Consider the following 25,031-nt stretch of genomic DNA (forward strand, 5'->3'; position numbering starts at 1 on the left):
AATCAGTTCAATTCAGTTCAATTCAGATCCCCATGTACTAAATAGAAGTGAAGTAGTTACAGAATGGAAAAGGGGAGGAAGGGAGGGAGGTGCATGTAAACGAGAATGACAACTTGCAGAACTGGGAGAACCTATATAGATGAAAGCCAGAAGGAGCGTGTTTGGAGGCGTGGTCCCGCTCCTGAAATTCTGATACATAATCTCCAATTGTCTCAAGGGGCTCTATATTTTAAGGTATAGACCCTACATTACAGCGAAAACAGGGAAAACCCCAACAATCAGATGACCCCCTATGAGCAAGCAATCTGGCAACAGTGGGAAGGTAAATAGTGCATAAACACAGTGAATTAAAAAAAACAAAAGAAGATGAGTGCTGATTTGTGATTTGATACTAAGTGGTTTGACAAGGTTGCTTCCAAAATGAGTGCTGACTGTTCGCTACACAATCTCAGTGCTCGTTCACATTCTGGCTCAACTCGTCAGTTTATGGCATACAGGACAAGACATTCAGAAAGTACTTAAAAAGATACCAGCGTTATACACCAAAGTCTGACTCTGATAATTAACACCAAAACAACATCACTAGCTTTATTTTAAAGAATGAGGTGCATCAGTCTTTCTTCATCTAATTATTGTTTTCTTCTGGATCCACCCAAACAGAAACAGCTTTAGGTGTAGCACATCTTCTTTTGAAATTTGTGTTTCTTCCCAGAAATATGTTTGTATGTTTCTAAACTGCCAATTACAGTAAACTAAAACCAACCAACCATTTCTGATCATCATTCATGTTCAAATGACGCTCATTTATGTCCTAACCAAATAAAGCCTTGCAGGCTCTTTATGTGCTTTGTTCTGAAGAGTGAAGGCAGATCAAATTTCTCCTACAGGTATGTCAAATGCACACTTATCCTGAGGTCGGGAAATGTTTTGATAGTAACTAATTTTTAACACGGTTTTTTATGCCACTAAAACACATTTATTGATGATGATAATAATAATAAGAAGAAGAAGAAGAAGGAGAAGAAGAAGAAACCTCAGCCTCCCTGGGAAAGTCTATGCCAGGGTGCTGGAAAGGAGAGTCCGTCCGCTAGTCGAACCTCGGATTCAGGAGGAACAATGCGGTTTTCGTCCTGGTCGCGGAACACTGGACCAGCTCTTTATCCTCTCAAGGATACTTGAGGGCACATGGGAGTTTGCCCAACCAGTCTACATGTGTTTTGTGAACTTGGAGAAGGCATTCGACTGTGTCCCTCGGGGTGTCCTGTGGGAGGTGTTGCGGGAGTATGGGGTGTCTGGCCCATTGCTACGGGCCATTCGATCCCTATACAACCGTTGCAAGAGCTTGGTTCGCATTGCCGGCAATAAGTCGGACTCGTTCCCGGTGGGTGATGGGCTCCGCCAGGGCTGCCCTTTGTCACCGGTTCTGTTCATAATTTTTATGGACAGGATTTCAAGGCGCAGCCAAGTGGCGGAGGGCTTTCGCTTTGGTGGCCTCAGAATCTCATCTCTGATTTTTGCGGATGATGTGGTTCTGTTGGCTTCATCGGTTTAAGGACTCCATGCTCGCACTGGAACGGTTCGCAGCCGAGTGTGAAGCAGCGGGAATGAGGATCAGCACCTCCAAATCTGAGGCCATGGTTCTCAGCCGGAAAAGGGGGGAGTGCCCACTCCAGGTCGGGGATGAGTTCCTGCCCCAAGTGGAGGAGTTCAAGTATCTCGGGGTCTTGTTCGCGAGTGATGGGAGAAGGGAGCCGGAGATCGACAGACGGATTGGGGCTGCAGCTGCAGTAATGCGGACGCTGCACCGGTCCGTCGTGGTGAAGAGGGAGCTGAGTGTAAAAGCGAAGCTCTCAATTTACCGGTCGATCTACGTCCCTACCCTCACCTATGGCCACGAGCTGTGGGTAGTGACCGAAAGAACGAGATCGCGGATACAAGCGGAAGAAATGAGCTTCCTCCGAAGGGTGGCTGGCCTCTCCCTTAGAGATAGGGTGAGAAGTTTGGCCATCCGGGAGGGGCTCAGAGTAGAGCCGCTGCTCTTCCACATCGAAAGGAGCCAGTTGAGGTGGTTCGGGCATCTGACAAGGATGTCTCCTGGGCGCCTCCAGGGTGAGGTGTTCCGGGTATGTCCCACTGGTAGGAGGCCCCCTGGGCAGACACACTGGAGAAATTATATCTCTCGGCTGGCCTGGGAACGCCTTGGTGTTCCCCCGGATAAGCTGGAGGAGGTGGCTGGGGAGAGGGAGGTCTGGGCCTCTCTGCTTAGGCTGCTGCCCCCGCGACCCGGCCTCGGATAAAGCGGATGAAGATGGATGATGGATGGACTTAATTTTTTATAAATTTTGTTTTTTCTTTATTCCCTTGTTATTTCAATTATATTTGCATGTTCTAAAGAAAATCTATCTATGTTTTCTCATACTGATGTAAAAGACAAAAAATAATGGGTATTAAGGCCCTTAATGAGCAGGCCTTTTGAATGGAGTCCTTTAATGCACGCACATGGCCTGGTCTCCCTGGCACGATCGTGGGCCTCCTGAAGCGACGTTTTAAGGGTCTCCGGATAGGGCATGGATGACTCCTCGCTCTCTCCAGACGGCTTAGTAAGCAAGTCAAGGGGTGTCTCCAGCTCCCTACCATACAACATCATAGCAGGGCTGAGTCCTGTACTCTCATGGGGGGCTGAGCGCAGCGCGAAACAGATTTGGTGCGTGCTTATCGCCCACTTAGGCGCGGATGGCTGTTTTGAGAGTTCTGTTCACTCTTTCGGTTGCATTAGTTTGCGGATGATACGCCGTCGTGAGGCGGTGGGTGGACCCAAGAGTGGAGAGAACAGAATCAAACAGCTCACTGACAAAAGGTGAGCCCCTGTCCGAAATAAGGTACCTAGGGGCCCCATGCCTAGCAAACACCTCGTTAATGAACTTACTGGCTGCCACTCGAGCCGTCGCATCCCGAACCGCACACACTTCGATCCACTTGGAGAAGTAGTCCACGAAGACCAGTATGTACAAGTTCCCTGAAGCGGTGCGAGGTAGTGGTCCGACAAAATTGACCCCTGCGTATTTCCAGGGTCGCTGGGGCGTAATGGGGACCATGAAGCCCGCTGGCTTTCTTTGACTGGGTTTTGTGAGTTGACATACTGGGCACGACAAGACATAGCGTTTAACTTCAGATGCCATCTTGGGCCAGTAAAACCTAGACTGCATTCTCGCTAGTGTCTTAGCAATCCCCAGGTGACCTGCTGTAGGGTGGTCATGATAATAACCGCACAGGGTACCCCGGAGAGCCGTTGGAGCATACAGTTTCAGCTCCTCCTGGGGCCGAAGATAGCGCTTATGTTTCGGGCCTCGGTAATAGAGTAGGCCGTCATTGACCACCAAGGACGGTGAAGGACTGGCGTCCGAACCCAGATCGGGGGAACACTCCAGGTCTCAGAGCTTTGGACCTGCACCTGGGTCATCCAACTGCAGCTGCCTTAGTTGTGTTCGGTCCTCTAACAAAAGGGGAGGCTGGGCATGAAGATCCATGCCCCAGATGACAGCATGCTCTGGCAAGATTTCAATAGGAGGACCCTCTGGTGCAGGTAGTGGGTTGCGAGACAGAGCGTCTGGCACCCTGTTATGCACCCCGGCCTTATGTACGATGGTAAAGTCAAAGTCCTGCAAGCGCAGGGACCACCGCGCCAACCAGCCAGTGGGGTTTGGGCGTGATATCTGCCACTTAAGGCTGTTGTGGTCAGTCAAAACCGTCACGTGAAGCCCTTCCACATAGGGACGAAAGTGTTCTAAAGCCCAAATCACAGCCAAACACTCCTTTTCTGGCGTAGAGTATGGTTTCTCTGCCTTGTGAAGAGCTCGACTCGCGTAAGCAACCGCTACTTCCCTACCCTCTGCATCCTTCTGCATTAAGGCTGCCCCCAAGCCCAGGTCACATGCATCCGTATGGATGAAGAAAGGCCGGGAAAAGTCGGGGAGTGACAGGACAGGCGCTGTTGCAATGCTCTGTTTCAGGAAGTCCATGGACTCCTGACACCTGTCATCCCACTGGAAGGTAACATCCTTCCTTGTCAGGGCGTGCAGAGGTTCTGCATGGTGAGCATATTTCTGTACGAATCTGCGGTAGTACCCCGTCAGACCGAGAAACTGCCGCACCGGTTTCATTGAGGACGGAGTTCTGAACTGCATCACAGCCTTGATTTTGTCATTGTCCGGTTTAATGCCATCCGGGGTAACCCGGTAGCCCAGGAAGGTGAGCTCCTTCAGGCAGAACTGGCATTTCTTAAGCTTCAACGAGAGGCCCGCAGACCTAAGTCTCTCAAGGACCTCCCGCAGGTCCAACAAATGCTGTTCGAAGGTAGGGGACACAACCACGATGCCGTCCAGGTATACAGCACATGTCTTGTAAACAAGGCTGCTGAGGACGTTGTGCATCAGCCTCTGAAAGGTGGCTGGTGCGTTGCAGAGTCCGAAAGGGAGCACGCGAAACTGAAACAGCCCACAATGGGAAACAAAGGCTGTTTTAGGGCGTGAGTCCCCTGAGACCGGCACCTGCCAGTAACCCCTCGCCAGGTCCAATGTTGAAATGAATCGACCTCTCGCCAAGAAGTCGAGAGACTCATCGACCCGCGGTAAGGGATATGAGTCCTTCCGAGTCACCTGGTTCAGCCCCCTAAAGTCCACACAGAACCGTGGGTCAGCGCCCAACCTGTTAACGATCACGACAGGTGCGGCCCAGGGGCTCATGGACGGTTCAATTATGCCATCTTCCAGCATTTTCTGGACCCGCACTTCAATTAGTTGTTTCTTTGCAGGGGAGGTGCGGTACGGGGGGAGGTTAATAGGCCTCGCGTCCCCCGTGTCGATCAGATGTTCAGTTAAACACGTGCGACCCAAATGACCATCAAACATACTGCTAAATTGTTCAAGGAGGACAACTAATAGTTCTCTCTGACTATCTGTTAGGTTTGCCTCCAGAGCTTTGGTCTCCAGCGAGGGCTCTACCATGTCATGCGTCATAATGACATTATCATCGCTCAACAGATCAACTGAGCAACCCTCCTCTTCATCCGCGCCTGGGCATGGAATGTCGTCCATAACTACGGTTCTTGAGGGGATGTGGATTGTCAAAGAGGCCCTGCTCATAAAGTCCATCCCTAAGACAAAGGGGGACGACAAGTTGCGGATGACAGTGAAAGAGCGTTCACACACAGTACCTAAGCGTTAATATCCGTCAGAGAGCGTCCGTGCACACTCTGATGCTTCGATGCTTCACACAAAAAAACACATCCCTCTGAATGAACACTGAGTCAAAGTCACTGTAGCCTTAGCCTTAGCTTTAGCACCGCCGATGTCGTAACGGTCCAATAGCACTGAGTTAGTGGTCCGACGGACCGTACAGTTACTCACGGAGTACTCTCCCTCGGCAGGCGAGCGTGTCAAGCGATGGGTCGGTGCTCTTCCACGCCTGCAAATATCGTTGAAATCGCGGGGAGTCGGCTCCTTCACGGGGTCCTATCGGCCCGGCCAATACAGACAGATGAAGGAAAAAAAAACACACCACCTCAGCCAAAGTGTCGATCGTTGAAAAACATGGGAAATATATCCGAGCCCACCGTCCATCAGTCCAGATGACGATGAAGATCCAGAGAACAATGTTCGGGCACCACTTTGTAACAGCGGTCTGGCGAGGAAGGAGCGGCTAGCAGGTCCAGCCAGCGTGTGGTGTGGGGGTTAGCTGAATAACCCGAAGCCAGTCGGTTAAATCCAATAACAGACCTTTATTCGCCGTCAGCAACATTACACTTTATAATGCCAGGTCTCCTCGGCTGTACTCGTCCGAGCATACATGCGCGGGGATTGGTATCGCCAGCACCAGCTTGTTACAACAGTAAGGTGTTTTCTTGGAGAATGGAACATGAGCAGCATGGAATGGCTGCCGCTAACAACACACACCCACTAGGAGACCCCCATAGCTACTACAATAGTTGGGCAACCCCCCCTAGTGGTGCTATAACCCAAAAGGGTTGTTACAACGGCAGACTTGACAATGTTTCCATCAACATGCTTTTCGGCATCTTTTTATTGACCACTTTTCAAACACGGTTGCTGTACGTATACAGCCGGCTGTAGCTTTTCAGCTCACAGCCGACACACACCAACACAACAGCAAAGAGAGCACAGACTTTAAGGTGGCGAGGTGTGATTGCGGGTGCAGGTCAGGTGCGTCCGCCTCCCATGCAGCGGCGCTGCAGACCAAGCCCCGCCACACACATTTACCATGTAAAATAAATATAAGTAAATAAACAAATTTTTATGCAGAATTTTGCAAATATTTATTTTTCATTTTTTTAGTAGCATAGTGCTTTTTTCCAATTATTTTTTAAAATTCAGGTCAAGGTTCCAAAAGCCCAAAGGCGATATGAGGGTGGCAGCTCACAACAGTTTTTCTTTGCTACATGGAACTTTTTAGTTCAGCTAGGTGTCTTTCCTTTTGTTATATTTCTTTAAGAGTTCAAAATGTTTTCATTACATAAATAAAATGTAATTTTCTCTGTGTTTTCTTGGAAACTAGGTCCAAATGGCTCTTTGGGTATTAAAGGTTGCTGACCCCTGGTCCTAGGGCCCTGATACAGATATAATACAGAGAGATGTTTCAGGTTAGCTGGAGAGCTGGGGTTAGTGGATGTTGTAGCCTAAATGCTGACAATATCCTCTGACTTTTCAAACTTTAAACATAGACACTAGACCATGTGTTGGTGTCATGTCAACCTAAGGAGATGGACCACTGGACATTATATTCTTCATTTCCATTTAATACTTGTACAGCTGCTGTTATTGTGTGTGTGTGTGTGTGTGTGTGTATATATATATATATATATATATATATATATATATTTCTTCATACATTCTTATATATTTCTATACTGTGTATTGTGTATTTTGTTGTACAGTTATTTTATTTTCAACTTTAATTTATATATTTTATCTTATTCTTTCCCAGTTAAATTTACCCTTCATTCTAATTTGTGTTGTACAGTTATTTCATGTTTATTTTCATATTTATTTCCTATCTTATTCATAGCCTTTTCTTTTTTCTTTAGGTCACAAGCAGTTGTGTAAGCATTTCACTGCATATCGTACTGTGCATGACTGTGTATGTGACAAATAAAATTTGAATTTTGATTTTATTTTTTTGATTTTTGACCATAAGACAAAGCATGATATTGACACATTTGCAGTGATTCTTGTCTCTTCTTTGTGAGCTAGCAAAAGTGCCTAATACACACGTGCATGCACTAACGGGTACGAGCACTCCTGGGGGAGGGGATATCTCCCTCTCTCACACACATAGACACACCTGACGCCATTTGCATATAACCACTATTATAAATTATCAAGTGCTACTAACTTATTAGACAGAAGTCAACCATAACCAGGTGAGCACCTATTCTTTGGTGGGTGGGGTGGTTTATGAAAACAATTTATATATTCTTTGAGATCTGTATTGTATTGAATCATTTAGTGTAGTATAGTTTTTTTTTATGTGATCAGCTATATAATAACTCTGATTGTAACACAACCAGGCGCAATTATCAACTATCATTTAAGTTACTGCTTTGAATGAGAATGCTACTATTATCCAGCTCGTTGTGACTAAGTTAATGTTATAGGTCAAACATGTGGAGTTTTTTCTTTAATGAAAATGTCTGATTGCAGTTCACACTTAACTAAAGCAGAGTTTAGTGCAGAAAAACATAGTTTGTTGTAAACTGGAGCAGAAAGGTTTTTGAATTGATGAGAATAAATAATTTATTGTGGATTACATTGCAGAAAATGCATTTTCTGAAATATAAATTATTTGCCTAAGCAAAATGAATTACTTTTGATGCTTGGATATGGTGTTTTATGGTTGGTGTAATAGTGTTGCAGAATATTTAAGATTTCTAAGAGTATTATTGATCAGATAAGGAATGCTCATAGATATCAAAACTTTGCCGTGTTTTTAAAGTTAACACCTTCTGTGTTACAACCTGCCATAACAATCAATGATGTCTACAGGTTTTTTGGCCAACTCATGAACCTTTCAAATGCTGCCATGAATTTGACAACAGTTATGTATCGGGACCCGTTAAACATAGCTATTGTCAAGAATGTGATAACTGTGGTCCTCTGTATCGCCATCATCTATGTCAACGGCACCTTGCTGCACATATTCAAAAAACACGAGGTCTGTATCCTGCTCATAAATTTTGCATCTATTTATTACATCCATTTAGAACTAGATACTAGATGACAGAATGTGATATATTCTGCACTGTGAACATTCCATCGCGCAAAGAGACATTGGAGTGACGTCTTTTAAATGATATTTTTGGACGTCCAAGTTTGGTCACTGAAGCAGTTGTTTTTTATCCACCGTTCAATGTTTAGTGGGATAGTTCACCTTTCATGTTCTAAATCCTGTCCTTCTCTTCAGGTTTTCAACACAAATCCTCGTTACATCCTGTACATTCATCTGGTAATCATTGATATCCTGCTGCTCATCATGTTCACCCTCCTTCAAGTACTCAGTTACATAATTTTCACTCTTCCTGTCCCATTTTGCATCATTTTATTGTTGATTTCCATAATTTGTAGCCTGAACAATCCCCTGACCCTCGCTGTGATGGCAGTAGAGTGTCATATTGCCATATGCTTCCCTCTCCAGCACTCACAGATATGTACAGTCAAAAATGTAACCGTTGTGATCACAGTGATATGGGGGCTAAGTTCACTTACAATTCTGCCAAATTTATTCACCAGCCTGGCCACAGAATCCAGAGATTTCTTTCATTCAAGAGTCTTCTGCCTTAGAGAAAATGTTTTCAGACTTCCTGAATTAGAAAAGAAGAGAACTATATCCAACATTGTATTTCTGGTTATTGTTTGGCTCACCCTTGTCTACACATATTTCAGAATCCTTTTCGCTGCACAGGCAGCTGCTGCAAACGCCAGGAAAGCAAGAAACACTGTACTGCTGCACGGCTTCCAGCTGCTGCTGTGCATGCTCACCTACGTGTTTGATTTGCTGCTGAGTGGTTTGACATCCTTGTTCCCAAAAGGAGTCCTGACTATTCGCTACACAATCTCAGTATTCGTTCACATTCTGCCTCGACTTGTTAGTCCACTTGTTTATGGGATACGAGACAAGGCATTCAGAAGATATCTGAGGAAATATCTGTTCTACTCACCAAAGGCTAATGTTAACAAAAGTTAAAAACAATGCCATCAGCTCTTTTAATTTAAAATACTGAGATTGAGTAGTCTTTGTTTATCTTATTCTATTGTTCTTTTTTGTTTGCATATCTTTCTAATCTAATGTCACAGTGAATGTGTCGAACAGTAACTTTCACTATATGGCAATTTTATAAGATAAGATTTTATAAGACACTTTAGTGTTCGGAAAGACAAAAACTGCAGAATTCAACCAGAGAGCTGAAAATATGGACCGAAATAAAACTGGACAAAATGAAAGCAAAGTTAATAAAGATGGAAGAAAATGTTGCACAAAAAGGCAAAACAAAAGCCATCAACATAAGAAGTAGATATTACCAGAAAAACCAATGCAAAATGAGTAAGTATAACTAAATAATACAGAAAAATATTTTAAATTTATACATTTTTAGGAGCAATGTGAAGGAACCCAAGAGCTCTAAAACAGTAAGAAGCGCCCACCAGAAGATGTCAGTAGAGCCCAGCCAGGATTTTTCAAGCCAATATTTGGTGACTTAAAAAATAGTAAAGCTTTATTTCAGACACATGAAATATAAAGAGTCTTTCCTGACATTTCTTATGTGCAGTTATTTATCATATTATCTATATTTAGTTGAATGCAGTAATTTTTCCTTGATAAAATAAGATCCTAAATACATTCTTCTGAGTTTAAGAGTTTCTCTTTAATTAACTAATACATTCCAAGTGATATTTTTAAATGACTTAATGCATTAAGGTAAAAACACTAAGGTTTACAGAATGGAAAGTTCTTCAGCATTAGTGTGGTGCTCATAAAAATAGCAGCATGTTGATCGATGCTAATGACACCTACCTTAATGTGCTATTACATTTTATTCTTGAGAAGTGCATGATCTGTAGTCTGCTTTATTTCTTGTCAGAGTCATAGTACTTGTGTAAATGTGTTGTTTCTTATTAGAGATCAACTAAAGCCATCTTCTTCTTCTAAAACCATCTTCAGTTCTGTAGATGAGGCTTTTTAAAACCAAAACCAACCATTTTTCATTATTCATGTACAAATGATCCTCATTATTTATGTCTTTGCCATAGTCCATCCTGGGCCCTATACTACAAAGACAGTTTAAGGAGCTTGGAAAGAAAAGCATCCGGACTTCTGTAAGTTTCTTGAAGACGTTTCATCCAAGAAGTGTATTCAGTTCTAAGAGCAATCCCAGAGGCCCAGGTTTTTAAGGGCTATTGGGAGTTTCCTTAAGAGGGTCCTGAAGCCCCTATTGATCCTCCAAGAGCCTAGGTTTGAAAACATGTGTGGGTCACAATCAGCCAAGGTTTCAGGTGAACCCATTGTGAAACATAGCCCCACCCTATTGTGTGACTTACTGAGATCAAATGGCCCAGGATGTGAGTGGGCATTAACTTAGACTTAGAGCTTTTTATTGTCATTGTGCAGTTTCTTGCACAGCGATATTGGGTAGCTGAACCACAAAGGTGCTAAAGTAAGAAGAAGAGAAACCAATATACAACGAAGGCGGAAAATAAATAAATAATTAAATAAATAGAATAAAATAAAAAACAGTGTATATGTATACACATGTGAGTGGAACTATATACATGGTGTATGTGTAGGAAACATTGAAACAGACTGGGACCAAAATAATTGCACATGAGCCAAAAATATTGCACAGAACATGACAGGCATTTGGGCCGTTCTCAAAATTAGATTATAGATGGCAGAGAGTTGGTGTCGGAAGGCACACCTCTTTTCAAAGATAGTCCTTCACAGTGGACATAGATGGGTTGATTACTCCAAGTTTGTGTTGCAGAGGGTAGTGGAAGTCAAAGAGTAGGTACTGGTCCATGTGTGTGAACGACTTAAAGAAATCCAGACACTTTTCTTTTCAAGCTCCTTAAACTATGATGACCTGGATGACTGAGAACCTTCACAAACATACAAAGAGAGTTCAACATACCAAGGGTTTCCCCTCCATGTTCACATGAAAGACGTGGTCTTTCAGCATCTAACCAACCTAAAAATGGGAGTTTCTCAGTTCGTATTACTTTTAGTTCACAGGAAATAATCTCTAAGAGTGTTACCCACTCCAGAGATGTTATCAGAATCAGTTCAATTCAGTTCAGTGTCATTTATATAAAGTCACGTCCACATCCTCATTTTAGATTTGACAGCATTTTAGTTGGTAAAGGTGAATGGCTTGGACCTGAATTGAGCTGCAGCAGCAGGTCTCGAAGGAGACTGGCGGCGGCTCCCAGCCCTGGCAGATCCCTATGTACTAAATAGAAGTGAAGTAGTTACAGAATTTAAAAGGGGAGGAAGGGTGTGAGGTGCATGTAAACAAGAATGACAGCTTGCAGAACTAGGAGAACCCAGAAGAGCCTCCTTCCCCCTACCGCTGCAGACGGACTAGCAGCAAACTGTGGGCCACAGCTTATTGCAGCTAATGGCTCTCCCATCAAAACGTTTGGGGAAAGGTTGGTGACTGTTTGTTTTCATGGCCGGGATTTCCAGTGGAACTTTGTTGTTGCCGCTAGCTCTGTACCTATTTTAGGCGCTGATTTTCTGTGTGCTCATGGACTGCTTGTCGATGTTGCTAACAGACGTTTAATTGATGCCCTCTCGTTTTCTTCGCTACCCTGTTTTACTCGGTCCGCCAAGCCCCTGATTCGGGCTAATGTAGTGACCTCCAGGGATGCTTTTCAGCATTTGCTTTTAGAGTTTCCATTGCTGTCTGTCCCTAATTTCTCTAGCTAACGAAGCATGGGGTTGAGCATTATATTCCCACGGTCGGGCCCCCGGTGTTCGCGCGCGCGCACCGCCTCGACCCCGCAAAACTGTCCGTCACTCGGGAAGAGTTTGCAGCCATGGAGCGGCTTGGCATTGTACAGCTTTCGAACAGTGCATGGGCCTCTCCACTTCACATGGTGCCCAAATCAGATGGTCGGTGGCGGCCATGCGGAGATTTCCGCCATTTAAATAATGCCACGGAGAATGACCGTTACCCCATCCCCCACATTCAGGATTTTTCTGCCAATCTCGCCGGAACGTCGATTTTTTCTAAAATTGACTTGGTGTGGGGTTATCACCAAGTTCCCGTGCGCGCTGAAGACGTTCCTAAAACTGCTGTCATTACCCCCTTCGGCTTGTTCGAGTTTTTGCGCATGCCGTTTGGCCTGAAAGGTGCCGCCCAGACCTTTCAGCGGCTGATGGACTCCGTTTTGCGTGGGCTGCTGTTCATTTTTGTTTATCTGGACAATATATTGGTGGCCAGCTGCTCAGCGAGCCAGCACGAGTCCCATCTGCGCCAGGCTTTCCAGCGTTTGGCAGCGCACGGCCTGATCATCAACCCTTCCAAGTGCCAGTTTGGGTTGCCTGTTCTGGATTTCCTCTGGCACCGCATTTCCGCTGAAGGTGTGGTTCCGTTGCCTGACAGAGTCCAGGCTGTTTCAGCTTTTCCGCGTCCCACGTCGGTTAAGAGTTTTTGGGGATGATAAATTTTTACAACCGCTTTCTCCCCAGAGCTGCCCACCTGCTACAGCCACTCTATGCTGCCTTAAAAGGTAAAACAGCCAAAGATCCGGTTGACTGGCTGCCGGAACGCGTCCATGCATTTTCCGCAGCCAAGTCTGCACTGGCTGACGCCGCCCTGCTGGCCCACCCGTTTCCGTCGGCGGAGATCGCGTTGACCACCGATGCGTCCGACATGGCAGTGGGTGGGGGGTTGGAACAGCGGGTTTCAGGTCTCTGGCAACCGCTCGCCTTTTTCAGTCGTACGCTCCGGGATGCTGAACGCAAGTACAGTGTTTTTGACAGGGAGTTGCTGGCCCTGCACCTCGCGACAGGACATTTTCATTTTTTCATCGAGGGTCGCAACTTTACTGCGTACGTTGACCACAAACCTTTGACGTTTGCGATGTCCAAGGTCTCTGACCCACGGAGCGCACGCCAGCAGTGCCAGTTGGCGGCCATTTCAGAATGTACCACAGACATTCAGCATGTGGCTGGTAAGTCCAATCACATCGCTGACTGTCTTTCACGTGTGCTGGTTTCTCCGGTGTATGTCAGCGTCTACTACGCTGCCATGGCCGCCGAGCAACATGCTGACCCGGGTATCCTTGCCTTTCAGTCAGCAAAAACGGGCCTTGTGCTGGAGGACACCCCGGTGTGGAACGGCGGTCCGCACCTTCTTTGCGACGTTTCCACCGGCCGCCCCCGCCCGGTGGTTCCCCTTTCGTGGCGTCGTCGTGTTTTTGACTCGGTGCATGCCCTCTCTCATCCCGGCGTCCGGGCCTCGGTCAAGCTGGTCAGCGCCAGGTTCGTTTGGCCGGGCCTTCGCAAGACGGTGAAAGAATGGGCGGCGGTTTGTATCCCATGCCAACGCTCGAAAATCCACCGGCACACACAGGCACCCCTCGAACCTTTCCGTGTCCCGGGTAGGCGTTTCGATCATGTTCATGTGGACCTGGTTGGTCCCTTACCGCAGTCACAGGGTTTCACGCACCTTTTGACTGTGGTGGACCGCACGACCAGGTGGCTGGAGGTGGTACCCCTGGCGTCCACGACAGCGGTGACGGTGGCCAGGGCACTTTTGTCAACGTGGGTTTCACGTTTCGGTCCCCCTGCTGACATTACCTCGGACAGGGGCCCCCAGTTTGTTTCTGAGCTTTGGTCTGCTATGGCTGACGGCCTGGGGGTCAAGGTCCACCGCACCACAGCATACCACCCGCAAGCCAACGGGATGTGCGAACGGTTTCACCGGTCACTTAAGGTCGTGCTCCGGGCTTCCTTAACAGGTGGCGACTGGGTCGACCGTCTTCCGTGGGTTTTGCTGGGATTGCGTAGCGCGGTTAAAGAAGACCTCGGGGTTTCCCCGGCTGAACTGGTCCTCGGCCAGCCCCTCCGGGTCCCCGGGGAATTCTTACCTGAGAGCCCTCCCCCATGTTTCGATACCTCTTTGTTGCCTTTTCGCCCCCCAAGAGACTCATTTCCTGTTCCTGGTCCTGTGCACCACTGCCTGCCTGACACTTTTGTTCCGAGTTCGTTGGACTCTGCTCGTTTCGTTTTCGTCAGGCACGATGCCCATAGGACTCCGCTGCGTCCACCATATGACGGGCCATACAGGGTTCTTAAACCAGGCAACAAACATTTCATTTTGGACTTTGGCAGTCGGCAGGAGGTTGTCTCTGTTGACAGACTTAAGCCTGCACATGTTATGCAGGAGGAACAGGTAGTCCCGGCCCAGGCCCCACGCCGCGGCCGCCCACCTGCCACCGGGCTGATGGATTCTGTTTTTTCCCCCAGGAGCAACCCAAAATCAACGGAGTCCAAGTCGTCTGCAGCTTTTTCTGACCGCCAGTGCCAGCCTCGCTCTCGGGCTGGGTTGCCCTCTGTCAGTTCCCCACCCCCCCCCCCCCGATTCAGCCGTTCCGGCCATTTACTTAAGCACCGGGTCCTGGACTAGTTCTGCTGGGTGTTCGGGGGGGGGCATGTGTGGCGGACCACTAGAGGGCTCCACTCACACCCAGTGTTGAGGAAGTGTGTTCCTGTGTTTTGTGGCGCGATATGTTCAGTTGATGTTGGAGACAAATAAAGAAGGAGTGAGAACTGAGAGCTCTGTGTCGTTGATGCTTACCTCTACAAATAAATAATAATAATAATAATTATTATTATTATTATTATAATGATCTGAAATATAAAAAGGTTTTTATGTCCACACAAGACATCATGATAAAGAAAAACACCTTCACAGTTATCAAAAATCTCAATCTGAGCACTTCAGGAGACTTGAAACAAAAGTTACTCAGCAACATGAAAACCAAACAAAAAGAGAGGCACCAAAAGAACCAGCAGCTCAGCTCGTAACTCCCACCTACTGTAATCAGAGGAACCTGTAAAAATTCATATAAGGCTAAATCAGCTGACATCCAGACCAACATACAAAATTATTTTCTCTTGTCTATTTTTTCCCCAAATCCCAGAAGAACTGCCAGTTTTTTACTTTCACCTGAAGATCCACTGCCTGTGGGGAAGAAACAAAAAGAGTAAGAATTTAAAAGAAAGTATAAGTTTAAGAGATTAACTGAAAACACCTCATAGGTGACGAATTATGAATTTAGGACCCGTTTTAAAGTCCTTTTATTGGTTTTTAAATCTCTAAATGGTCTGGCACCTGTTTATTTGTCTGACTCGTTGAAGCCCCACGTCCCCACTCGTTCCCTTCAGTCAGCTGAGCAGTTGCTGCTTTCGGTCCCAAAGTCACGGCTGAAACTTAGAGGAGACTGAGCGTTCTCTGTTGCAGCACCGATGCTTTGGAATAACCTTCCTCTCCATATTAGACAGACTACATCAGTGCCAGTTTTTAAGTCTTTATTAAAAACCTATTTTTATTCCCTGGCTTTTAACTCTCTGGGTAACTGATATATATATATATATTTTTTTTTTTTTATTGCTATTTCTGGTTTTATTACTATGTGCATACTAGTATTGTACAGCACTTTGGTCTACCAGGTGTGTTTTTAAAGTGCTATATAAATAAATGATGATGATGATGTTTTTGAAAACATTTGTCTCATGGCATGTGGATTCAGGTAAAAGAGTACAAAGAGTACAAAACCACAAATATATCTAATATATGTAACGTTAAATCAGTAACAATTTGCACAGTGATACTGCACCAGTGGCATAAACATGCAAAGTCCATTTTAGTGACTCCGATTAGCAGACATGCCTGTTAAGATTTTTTTTTAAACAGGAGAAAAAGAAAATATTATCACCCAACATAGCGTGTTTATAAAGGGAGGAACTCCACACCAGGAATGAAACCTTTTTTTAAAGCAGACTGTAAAACTGTCCTTTCAGGAAGTTAAAGTGAGAGTCTGTAGGGATCAACTCATTTTTGATGTGGCTCCAGTTTTTTGTTTTTACATCTGTGTTGAATTTTTTTCTTCATCCTGGAACTTTTCACTCGTGTGCACCAGAAGTGGGCAAATATGCAAAATAATGATGCAACCAAACAGACTAAACAACCAATCACTACATATAACATCATTTGGGATTATCCCAAACTCCAAACCTCTTGGCGAGATGGAGGAAGCAAGCAGCCGGCGTGCAAACACTGGCATCTATATAAGTTCCTTGCACTCCTTGCATAGAGCATGTTGTTTGTGAGGGTAAGTACAATCTTTATTTAGTGTGTACTGTTACTGCATTACTGGACTGGAAATACTTTGCAGACTATAAATTACTGTGTCGTTGTTTGATATCCTTTTTTGCTGTTTGCCATATTTGTTATATAATTGTAACTTTTTGGGGGTTTTTAATTTTAGATTTTTAGATTACAAGTGTTGTCTTAGCAGTTTTATTGCAGTTAGAACTGAAGTGAAGAAGTGTAATGAATGCAGTTTCCTGTAGTCACTTGGATTTGTTTGATGGAGGTTTGATTTTAACAAAGAAAGTAAAGAACATGTGAGCAGTTGTGATTTGATAAAGTTTCAAGCTGTGTTTGAAACATCAAGTGTCTTTCACAGATCAATGCGCTGCACTGTAACAGCTCTTTTACTCATGAATGTTTGAGCCTTTGGAGTCTTGATCTCCTCCATCCCTGCTTCATGCCCTGGAGAACGGGGCTGTGGCCACCCCACACCCTCTAGCAGATCATTACATGAAGGAACCTTTTAAAAACAAGCGTGTCCATGCTCACAGGTGTACACACGGGTGCTCATACACACAAACTACACCCTTTTTGGCTCCTACCTCAAAGCACACTGTGTGCTGTCGATCTTACGTGCTGCACAATAATGTTTAATATTTAATATTTACTGTTATATTCCCATAGATCATCATGATGTTGTTTATTGTATTGCTCTCGTTTTCTTCTGCTTGTTTTCTTTTTTTCTTTTTCAACAGGTGATCCAGGTGATTGATATATGTATTTTTTGTCTGCTTATTTAGTTGGTTTTTGTTTTTTTGCCCTTTATCCCCGTCCCTCTTCTCTGCTGTTTTTCCCCCTCTTCCTTTCTCCCTTTTCTTTTCCTCATTCAAGTCTGTCCCGTATCTAGCAAGTGAAAATAAAATAAATAAATAAATAAAATAAACAATAAAAGAAGAATCAAATAGACCATTACGGCAAGGCTGGGATGGTCAATTTGGTAAAGTAAATCCGTTGGGCATCTTTCCTCGCCTTCAGACAATAACTCTGATGGCAAAAGAACCAAACGGGACAGGCAAAAAAAAAAAAAAAAGAATGTTTGAGCCTTTTCAATGCCACACAGTAACCTCCAACACCATCTGTGTGTGTGTGATCATTTCAGACTGGGAGGATTTGTTGTGTCAGACATGAATTTGTCTTCAGTCAATTTCTCTTCCACTCTAACCTCGTATGAGGAGAATCCCCTCCTGACCAACTACATAGTAGCTGCAACCCTCTGCATCACCATTAATTACATCAACAGCACCCTGATCCACACCTTCAGAAAATATCAGGTATAAATAACTTTGCGTCAGTTATTGCTAACCGTAGAGTCGGCTTTCAGTACCATGTAGTGAAAATCTTTTCTTGCCCATTTGCAGAAACATCATCAAATTGCTTTAAAATGAATCCTGTTTCCCTCACATGTGTGGATTCACTGTTTTTACTCTACAGATCTTACATTCAAACCCTCGTTACATTCTCTTCATCCACCTGGTGATCAATGACATGATGTTGCTTTTCCTGACAACTCTTCTCCTCATCATCAGTTACGCCCTGCACATCTTCTTCGTGCCTTTCTGCATCATCCTGCTGATCATTACCGTCATCGTCACCCACAACTCCCCATTAAATCTGGCCGGCATGGCAATCGAGTGTTACATCGCCGTCTGCATGCCTCTCCGTCACGGGCAGATCTGTACAGTCAAGAAAACCTACATTCTGATTGGTTTGATCTGGGCTGCCAGTGCGCTCTCTATCCTCCCTGACCTGTTCATCCTCCTGGCTACAGAGCCTCTGCAGTGCTTTCACTCTAAAGTGAGATGCATTAGAGATTTTGTGTTCAGAAGCACATACAGCCTGAACAAGAGGGACGCTTCACACATTGTTTGTCTTGTCGTGGTCTGGCTCACACTCATATACACCTATGCTAGGATTATATTTGCAGCCAAGGGACTAACCGGTGACATCAAAAAAGCCAGAAACACTATTCTTCTTCATGGTTTTCAGGTGCTGCTACTTATGCTGAATTATGTGAGGCCCATTTGTGAACAGAGCTTGTTTTTTTTATTCCCGAACCGGGAAATTCCCATACGATTTGCTTCCTTTGTCATTGTCCAGATCATACCACGGTTTATAAGTCCCATCGTTTATGGACTGCGAGACCAGACGTTCAGGAAATATGTGAGAAGGTACCTCGTTTGCAGTGAGAGAGGAATCACCCACCCAGAAAACACCACTACTTTACAAAAAGGCCTCACGTAATGTTACATCTGCAACAGTATAAAACTTTATTATCAACTTAATTTGTGTTTTTTATGCTGCAAATAAATAAATAAATACCATTGCTTGATTTTATAAAGCGTATTTTATAATTATTCAATGAAAAGAAAATATCCACTGGGATTAGTCAAGAAATGATGAGACATTTTGTATAAATTCCATGTTAATGTGCAATGAAAACACTAAAGGTAAAGCAGAAAAAACTCACCACCAGCCTTAAATGATCAGAGGTTAGTTTGGGTTTTTTGGTTTAAGAAGGTACTGTGCATCATGCTTTGGTAATAAATAATAAATAAAGTCCTCTTAGTTCAGAATATGCTTCATTTTCTCCTCTTCTTTTTGGCCTTTTTATCATTTAAATTAAGGATAATGAAAATTGCTGCGACTGATTCATATATTTTTAAGAAACTGTGACAAAGAGCATTCATGCTTCAGACTTTATTGGGGGATTATGCATGACTGGTCCCTTTAAAGCAGGGGTGGGCAACTCCAGGCCTTGAGGGCCGGTGTCCTGCAGGTTTCAGATCTCACGCTGGGTCAACACACCTGAATCAAATGATTAGTTCATTAAAAGGCCTCAGGAGAACTTCAAGAAATGTTGTGCTGTGTTGGATCAAGGACACATCTAAAACCTGCAAGACATGGGCCTTGAGGCCTGGAGTTCCCCACCCCTGCTTTACAGTAAAAGCAATGAGTTGGTACAGCTGACATAGATTAACATTTATTTTTCTGTTATTTTTTAACCATTTGATTATATTTTCAAATCTCATATTTGATTATGCAAAACTGGTTAAAATAATTGTAGTGAAATGCTTGAGACCATTGCAATCACAGCAGCACCATCGCTCGCATCATCACGAAGCTTCCCCTCCTGTGATAAACACTGAAACGCTTATAAAAGCTCCGCTCTCACACTACCTGCCTTCTGTGTTTCACCTGGACTCAGGTAGGTCCTCATTAAAATCTCTGCATTGTCAATTTGTTTGCATGGCAGCAGTTACTCTGTTCCTTTATTTATATAATTGAACTATATTCTATATTTTAATTGATATTCTAGAGCCATTCTAGAGGCAGCAACCCCAAGTTGCTCTGATTCATCCATCCAATTTGAATGTGTGTGAATGTTAGATGGAAAGTGTGTTTATGGGTAAATGAAGCAATTTACATAAAGCCCTTTGAGTGCTCAGGTAGACATTTATTAACATTATATGGAATAAAACTGCACTAACTGAAATAAAACCACAATTTTATAACTTTGTGATGAAAAGGAAAGAGCATGGCAGTTTTTATTTAATCAAATGTTTATTTAAACATAGACCCAGACCTAAATGAATCTGCTGTTAACATGTATGATATTATAGTTATATAATAACTGAGAATGGTTTGAGTTTTGACCGACGCTCGTGTCAGACAGGTAAAGGGGGAGATCAAAAAAATCTGATCTGTTAAAGCATCAGCAGCTAAGACTAAAATACAGACTCAGAACAAAGTAGGAAATTCATAATAATGTGGCAGTAAAATTGTAAAACTCACACACAGCTCCTTTATTTTAGGGGAAAGTGTCCACTTTTTAAATCGTGGTATGCAAGATTTTCTTTTTTAACTGATTATTAAAATTATGAAACTACTATTAATGTAGTTGTGCTAGAATGAGTTATTTAAACACGTATTGTGTTGTCTGTGTCCATCCTCCCTCAGGTCTCACATGTGAAGGATGAGCTCACTGCTGGGTTTCAGAGGCAACATGACCGTCCCTTATCAGGTTCAGTAAAGCAGCTCCAGTAAATAATTATATCAGTTAAAATATAAATCTATTTATATTTAAATAAAATCCTCATGTTGATTTACTTTATGGTGTAAACAAATTACTAAAACTTGAAAGTCTGCTCAGTAAAATGTACTTTGATCAAGGCTACAAGAGGAAAATTCAGTGCAGACACTATGAAGATGTAGTTTGCTGTTATTCTCCGTTTCCTGTTTCCTGTGTGTGCTAACAGACACCAGAAGCAGATAAACTGAATTTCTTGTCTCTCGTTGCTGGATCAGCTGCTGCTCATCAGAGATACTTTCACCACAGCGTTTGTCAAGAACCTGATCGTGGTTCTGGTCTGGCTCACACTCAGTTACATCAACGGCACCTTGGTGGTCACGTTTTTTAGACACCAGGTAAACACACGCTGTGGGGTTGAACAAAAGTATTTTATCAGTACAATATAATCTGCAGTATAATCATTGCCTTAACAATGTAACAGATAGCTTTAAGATGGCCTTAAAATGTTTATGCATACTGTTATCATATTAACCTTTTATTCCAGATGATTCATTGTTATCTTTTAGTCATTTATATTCTTTTTATTAAGCTTTTAATAGAGGTTCTTGATTAAAACATTTATTCAATATATTACACGTATAGTTTTCAGTTGTGTACGTGCTGGCCTTCTGTCTGTCACGTACACGCACATACACACACGCACACACACACAGAGCACCTTATTTGTCACATATTATTATTTATCCTGTCATTTATAATGAATGAATGAATTATAATTATTAATCCAAAACATGTTATTAATATGATATTTTGGTTTTCTGGCCCCCCCATATGGAAAAGATATATATAAATCTTATAAAGTTTGTATCTGTCTTGTATGAAACTTGTATGAAAAGCATACAAGAGTGAAAACAGATAAGATCCCTTGAAAAATTATATAAATGAAACTTGTATGTTTTGATTACTTACTAACAAAATATATGAAAGTAGTGAGAAAGTGGCCACTTTCATGAGTAAATCATCATGTTTTTACTATTTCTTTTCCATATGGGCCTGCAGCACCCACAGAACATAACCGTCACACACATGTATGATCTGATAAATGTATGTTTAGTGCATACTTACAGGAAATTACACAAAACAATTTAAAGATGTCATTATAAGGTCAACACATAGAGAAAAACGGTGACAAAAAAAGAAAAGAAAGTACCAAAACACACGTACAAAGCATGTTTAACTATAGATATAGCAGAGATTTTGATATTTGATCTTGCTGTTTCAAGAGTGTGTGCTTCACTGCACTCCAGTAAGACACTGAAGGCATTTTGTACTAACAACAGCAGCAAAGACAAACTGAAGAGCAGCTGACCGTGAGTGACATCAGGCATATTCACTCCATATTTGATGATAAGGCCGGTATTATCCTGCTGCTGAGTGAGTGATACAAAAATTTGGAGGGTTGTAAAAGTTGCTTATTGTTATTCGTCCTTAATGTGTCTAAAAACAGAAGATGTTTTACTTTTATGGAATTTAGAAAAAAAGAGTACCTGAAACCGCAGCTAATAAAACTGTTTTTGAGGCAGTATTTCCCCCAAACTCTACTTACGCCCGTCACTCTTTTCTTTTTAGTCCATGGAGAAACAAAACCTCTACAATAACCTCTGCTGCTGTTAACCACAGAGTCATTCTGCTTCCTCTCAGCTGCCTCTCTATAGAGGTCGCTGTGACTCGTCCATGGAGAAACAAAACCTCTACAATAACCTCTGCTGCTGTTAACCACAGAGTCCTTCTGCTTCCTCTCAGCTGCCTCTCTATAGAGGTCGCTGTGACTCTTGTCCACAGCTGTGATTTAAAGCTGGAGTTTACGATTAATGTGCATGTCTGGAAATTTGCAGTGAGGTTTGAATGCATCAGATGGAGAAGTGGTTCATGTGCCTCTACAGCAAACTCACTGAGGATTGTCACACAGAAGTATCACAGCACAGCACATTTCACTCCCTCTGTTTCCTCCTTCAGACCTTTCATGACGACCCTCGTTACATCCTCTTCAACCACATGGTGATCAACGATGCCATCCAGCTGACTGTCACCATCATGCTTTTCATCCTCAGCTACATCTTCTACAAGATTAACGTCACCTTCTGCTGCTTCTTCATCCTGGTGGCAGTCTTCACCACCAGAAACACCCCTGTCAACTTAGCTGCCATGGCCATCGAGCGCTACATAGCCATATGCGAACCTCTGCGGTATACCCAAATCTGCACCGTGAGGAGGACCTACGTCATCATCGGGATGATTTGGTTCATCTGTGTGGCTCCTGATATTACAGATCTGTTTGTAACACTTGCAACCGAGTCTCTGAGCTTCTTTCATGAGTCGGTGTTCTGCTTGCGCCAGAATGTGTTCAAAGACCCGATCCTGGCGTACAAAAGGCAAGCCTTTGATATCATCTACTTCTCCTGTGTGTTTCTGATTCTGGTCGTCACCTACTTGAGGATCCTGTTTGCAGCCAGAGCCCTCTCCACAGATAAGACATCAGCCCAGAAAGCCAGGAACACCATCCTCCTCCATGGGGCCCAGCTGGCTATGTGCATGCTCTCCTACGTCTCTCCTAGCGTGGAGGTGGTCCTGCACATCATCTTCCCAGGTCGGATCCTCGAAATCAGATTTGCAAACTACCTGATCGTCTACATCCTGCCCCGTTTTCTGAGTCCAATCATCTACGGTGTCAGAGACAAGAAGTTCAGGGAGTACCTCAAGATGTACTTTCTGAGCAACAGATGCAGAAACAAAGTGAAGAAAGTAACGCCCGAGGACAAAAACCACTTATAGAGACTTGTATAGTGCTTGAAGAAAACCTTTAATTTGCAATGTTTTAATGTGAAAAATAAATACATAAAAATGTATTTTATGTTGACAATCCTGGCAAGAGCAAATATCTAATTTCATGTGGTCTGAATGTGTGAATGTCTCGGAGATTAAGGAGAAAACAAACTGTTTAAAAGGAGCGAATGCTTATTGAACTCCATCAGTCTGTTGGGGAGGCCACGTCCCAACAAATTAAATCAGGGATAAAAAAAATCATTTGTGTGGGAGAATAAAGGACACATTACCCAAGACCATAAAAATGTTTTTATGGTTTGATATGAAGCACTGACTTTTTCTGTGTTAGCAACAGTTCAGACTCTTATCTGTTTTTTCAGCTGCAGTTTGGACTCCAGTACAGACACCTTAAAGAGGTCGGCACATTTCTTTTTCCGCTACACTCTTCGTAAGAGTTGTGTTCACTTTCATTAAGCCAAACCATTTTAAATGTGGCACTGATCTTCAGTGACAGAGATAAACTCCAAACCCAGCATGCAGAGGAAGCACATAGACTGATTTATCCTTCAGGATACTGTGGACACTGCTACACCGAGCTGCACCTCTCCCATATGCACAGTCTCAATAGAAAAAAGCTCCACCTTGTGGCAAAATCTATTGTCTGCTGTAAAACCTACTGAATGAAAACATTCTGAGTTTATTGATGTCTCGGTTTATGTTATTTATTTTACAGAGAAAGGCTGCGTAACATGTTGAAATCTGTGTTTCTCGCAGCAGGTTTCCTGGGCTCATCCTGGTATACTAACACCTGCCCAGGTTTACTTGATAACCAACGTTGGCCTTTTTCTAATCCTTCGCTGAGACTCGCAGTGAGCAGGAAGTCAGTCAAGCAAAATAATGTTGCTGATTATATTTCTAACACAAATCCAGCTCACCACCGTCTCACAGACTAAAACTGCAGAATGGGACACTGAATGAAATCAAATGGAGCCTGAAGGAAAAGCAAGATAAAAACCATCTGATGAAAGCTTTAAAAAAAGTTTCAGCTGACCTCAAAATCTGCTTTTTTAATACAAAAAATAATTTTACCCCCATTAAAATTAGAGCTACGTGCTTTTGAAGTCACATCATTTTTGACTCCTCATCACAGGAGATATGAAAATGATACTGAGTCAATTATTCTAAAACCAAAATCTTATTTTTGTTGAGCAACAATTTATATGTATCCCACTTTGAGCATTAATGTCATAGAATATATCCAGATAAACCCACTTCATGACTATGATGAGGAATACAAAAACAAGCTTTGGTACTCTGGATGTTTTATTTGGGGGTTTTAATCATTAATATCTGGAATAAAGCTCAAAATGTTAATTTTCAGTGAACCTTTTAAGGGTTGCATCATGATGTAGGTTAAATGATCGAAATGAAAGGTCTCGATTTAATCTGCATTTTGACCCAGACTTGCCTTTCAGCCATGATTTCTTTTTGTTACAAAATCATTTCCAGCATTTCCATCTTGGTTTTTTCTGACTTTATGGTCTTCAGCAGCTTTGGACATGGATATAATGTCTTTACATTAAACGCAGCAACATGTTGTAATTGCCTGGCTGCATGACAACAGTGGTGTCCTGTGGTTTGCACCACTCAAAGCTCCAGTTTTGAAATTAGTAATCTGACATCATCCTGTAGAGGACGGATCATATTTAGGGGGCTCATCAGAGCCAG

At 43.3% G+C, this 25,031-nt stretch overlaps 4 protein-coding genes across 4 annotated transcripts in view; all 4 read left to right on the forward strand.

Moving 5' to 3' along the window:
• LOC146517808 (odorant receptor 131-2-like) overlaps positions 1-25,031 on the forward strand; it is a 244,355-nt gene that overhangs the window by 9,790 nt on the left and 209,534 nt on the right. The window lies entirely within an intron of this gene.
• Positions 7,874-11,585, forward strand: LOC146517809 (odorant receptor 131-2-like). The gene is made up of 2 exons (XM_085161402.1): positions 7,874-8,226; positions 8,476-11,585. The coding sequence occupies exons 1-2, from the start codon at positions 8,074-8,076 to the stop codon at positions 9,253-9,255; spliced, it is 933 nt and encodes a 310-aa protein (XP_085017528.1). The 5' UTR covers positions 7,874-8,073; the 3' UTR covers positions 9,256-11,585.
• Positions 17,534-19,226, forward strand: LOC146517810 (odorant receptor 131-2-like). Its single transcript, XM_085161258.1, has 2 exons — positions 17,534-17,721; positions 17,882-19,226. Exons 1-2 carry the CDS (start codon positions 17,575-17,577, stop codon positions 18,689-18,691), a joined length of 957 nt encoding a protein of 318 aa, XP_085017384.1. The 5' UTR covers positions 17,534-17,574; the 3' UTR covers positions 18,692-19,226.
• Positions 19,447-24,560, forward strand: LOC146517811 (odorant receptor 131-2-like). The gene is made up of 4 exons (XM_085161256.1): positions 19,447-19,655; positions 20,408-20,471; positions 20,756-20,875; positions 22,497-24,560. Exons 2-4 carry the CDS (start codon positions 20,424-20,426, stop codon positions 23,310-23,312), a joined length of 984 nt encoding a protein of 327 aa, XP_085017382.1. The 5' UTR covers positions 19,447-19,655; positions 20,408-20,423; the 3' UTR covers positions 23,313-24,560.

Source organism: Neolamprologus multifasciatus, chromosome 5, assembly GCF_963576455.1.
Source record: "Neolamprologus multifasciatus chromosome 5, fNeoMul1.2, whole genome shotgun sequence".
Lineage (NCBI taxonomy): Eukaryota > Metazoa > Chordata > Actinopteri > Cichliformes > Cichlidae > Neolamprologus > Neolamprologus multifasciatus.

What these genes read in the sequence shown, in the direction of transcription:
- LOC146517810 (XM_085161258.1), top strand. Translation starts at nt 17,575, where the DNA reads ATGAATTTGTCTTCAGTCAATTTCTCTTCCACTCTAACCTCGTATGAG. An exon ending in ACACCTTCAGAAAATATCAG is followed by an intron (nt 17,722 to 17,881) that starts GTATAAATAACT and finishes TTTACTCTACAG; the next exon opens with ATCTTACATTCAAACCCTCG.
- LOC146517809 (XM_085161402.1), top strand. Translation starts at nt 8,074, where the DNA reads ATGAACCTTTCAAATGCTGCCATGAATTTGACAACAGTTATGTATCGG. An exon ending in ACATATTCAAAAAACACGAG is followed by an intron (nt 8,227 to 8,475) that starts GTCTGTATCCTG and finishes CCTTCTCTTCAG; the next exon opens with GTTTTCAACACAAATCCTCG.
- LOC146517811 (XM_085161256.1), top strand. Translation starts at nt 20,424, where the DNA reads ATGAGCTCACTGCTGGGTTTCAGAGGCAACATGACCGTCCCTTATCAG. An exon ending in ACATGACCGTCCCTTATCAG is followed by an intron (nt 20,472 to 20,755) that starts GTTCAGTAAAGC and finishes TTGCTGGATCAG; the next exon opens with CTGCTGCTCATCAGAGATAC. An exon ending in TCACGTTTTTTAGACACCAG is followed by an intron (nt 20,876 to 22,496) that starts GTAAACACACGC and finishes TTCCTCCTTCAG; the next exon opens with ACCTTTCATGACGACCCTCG.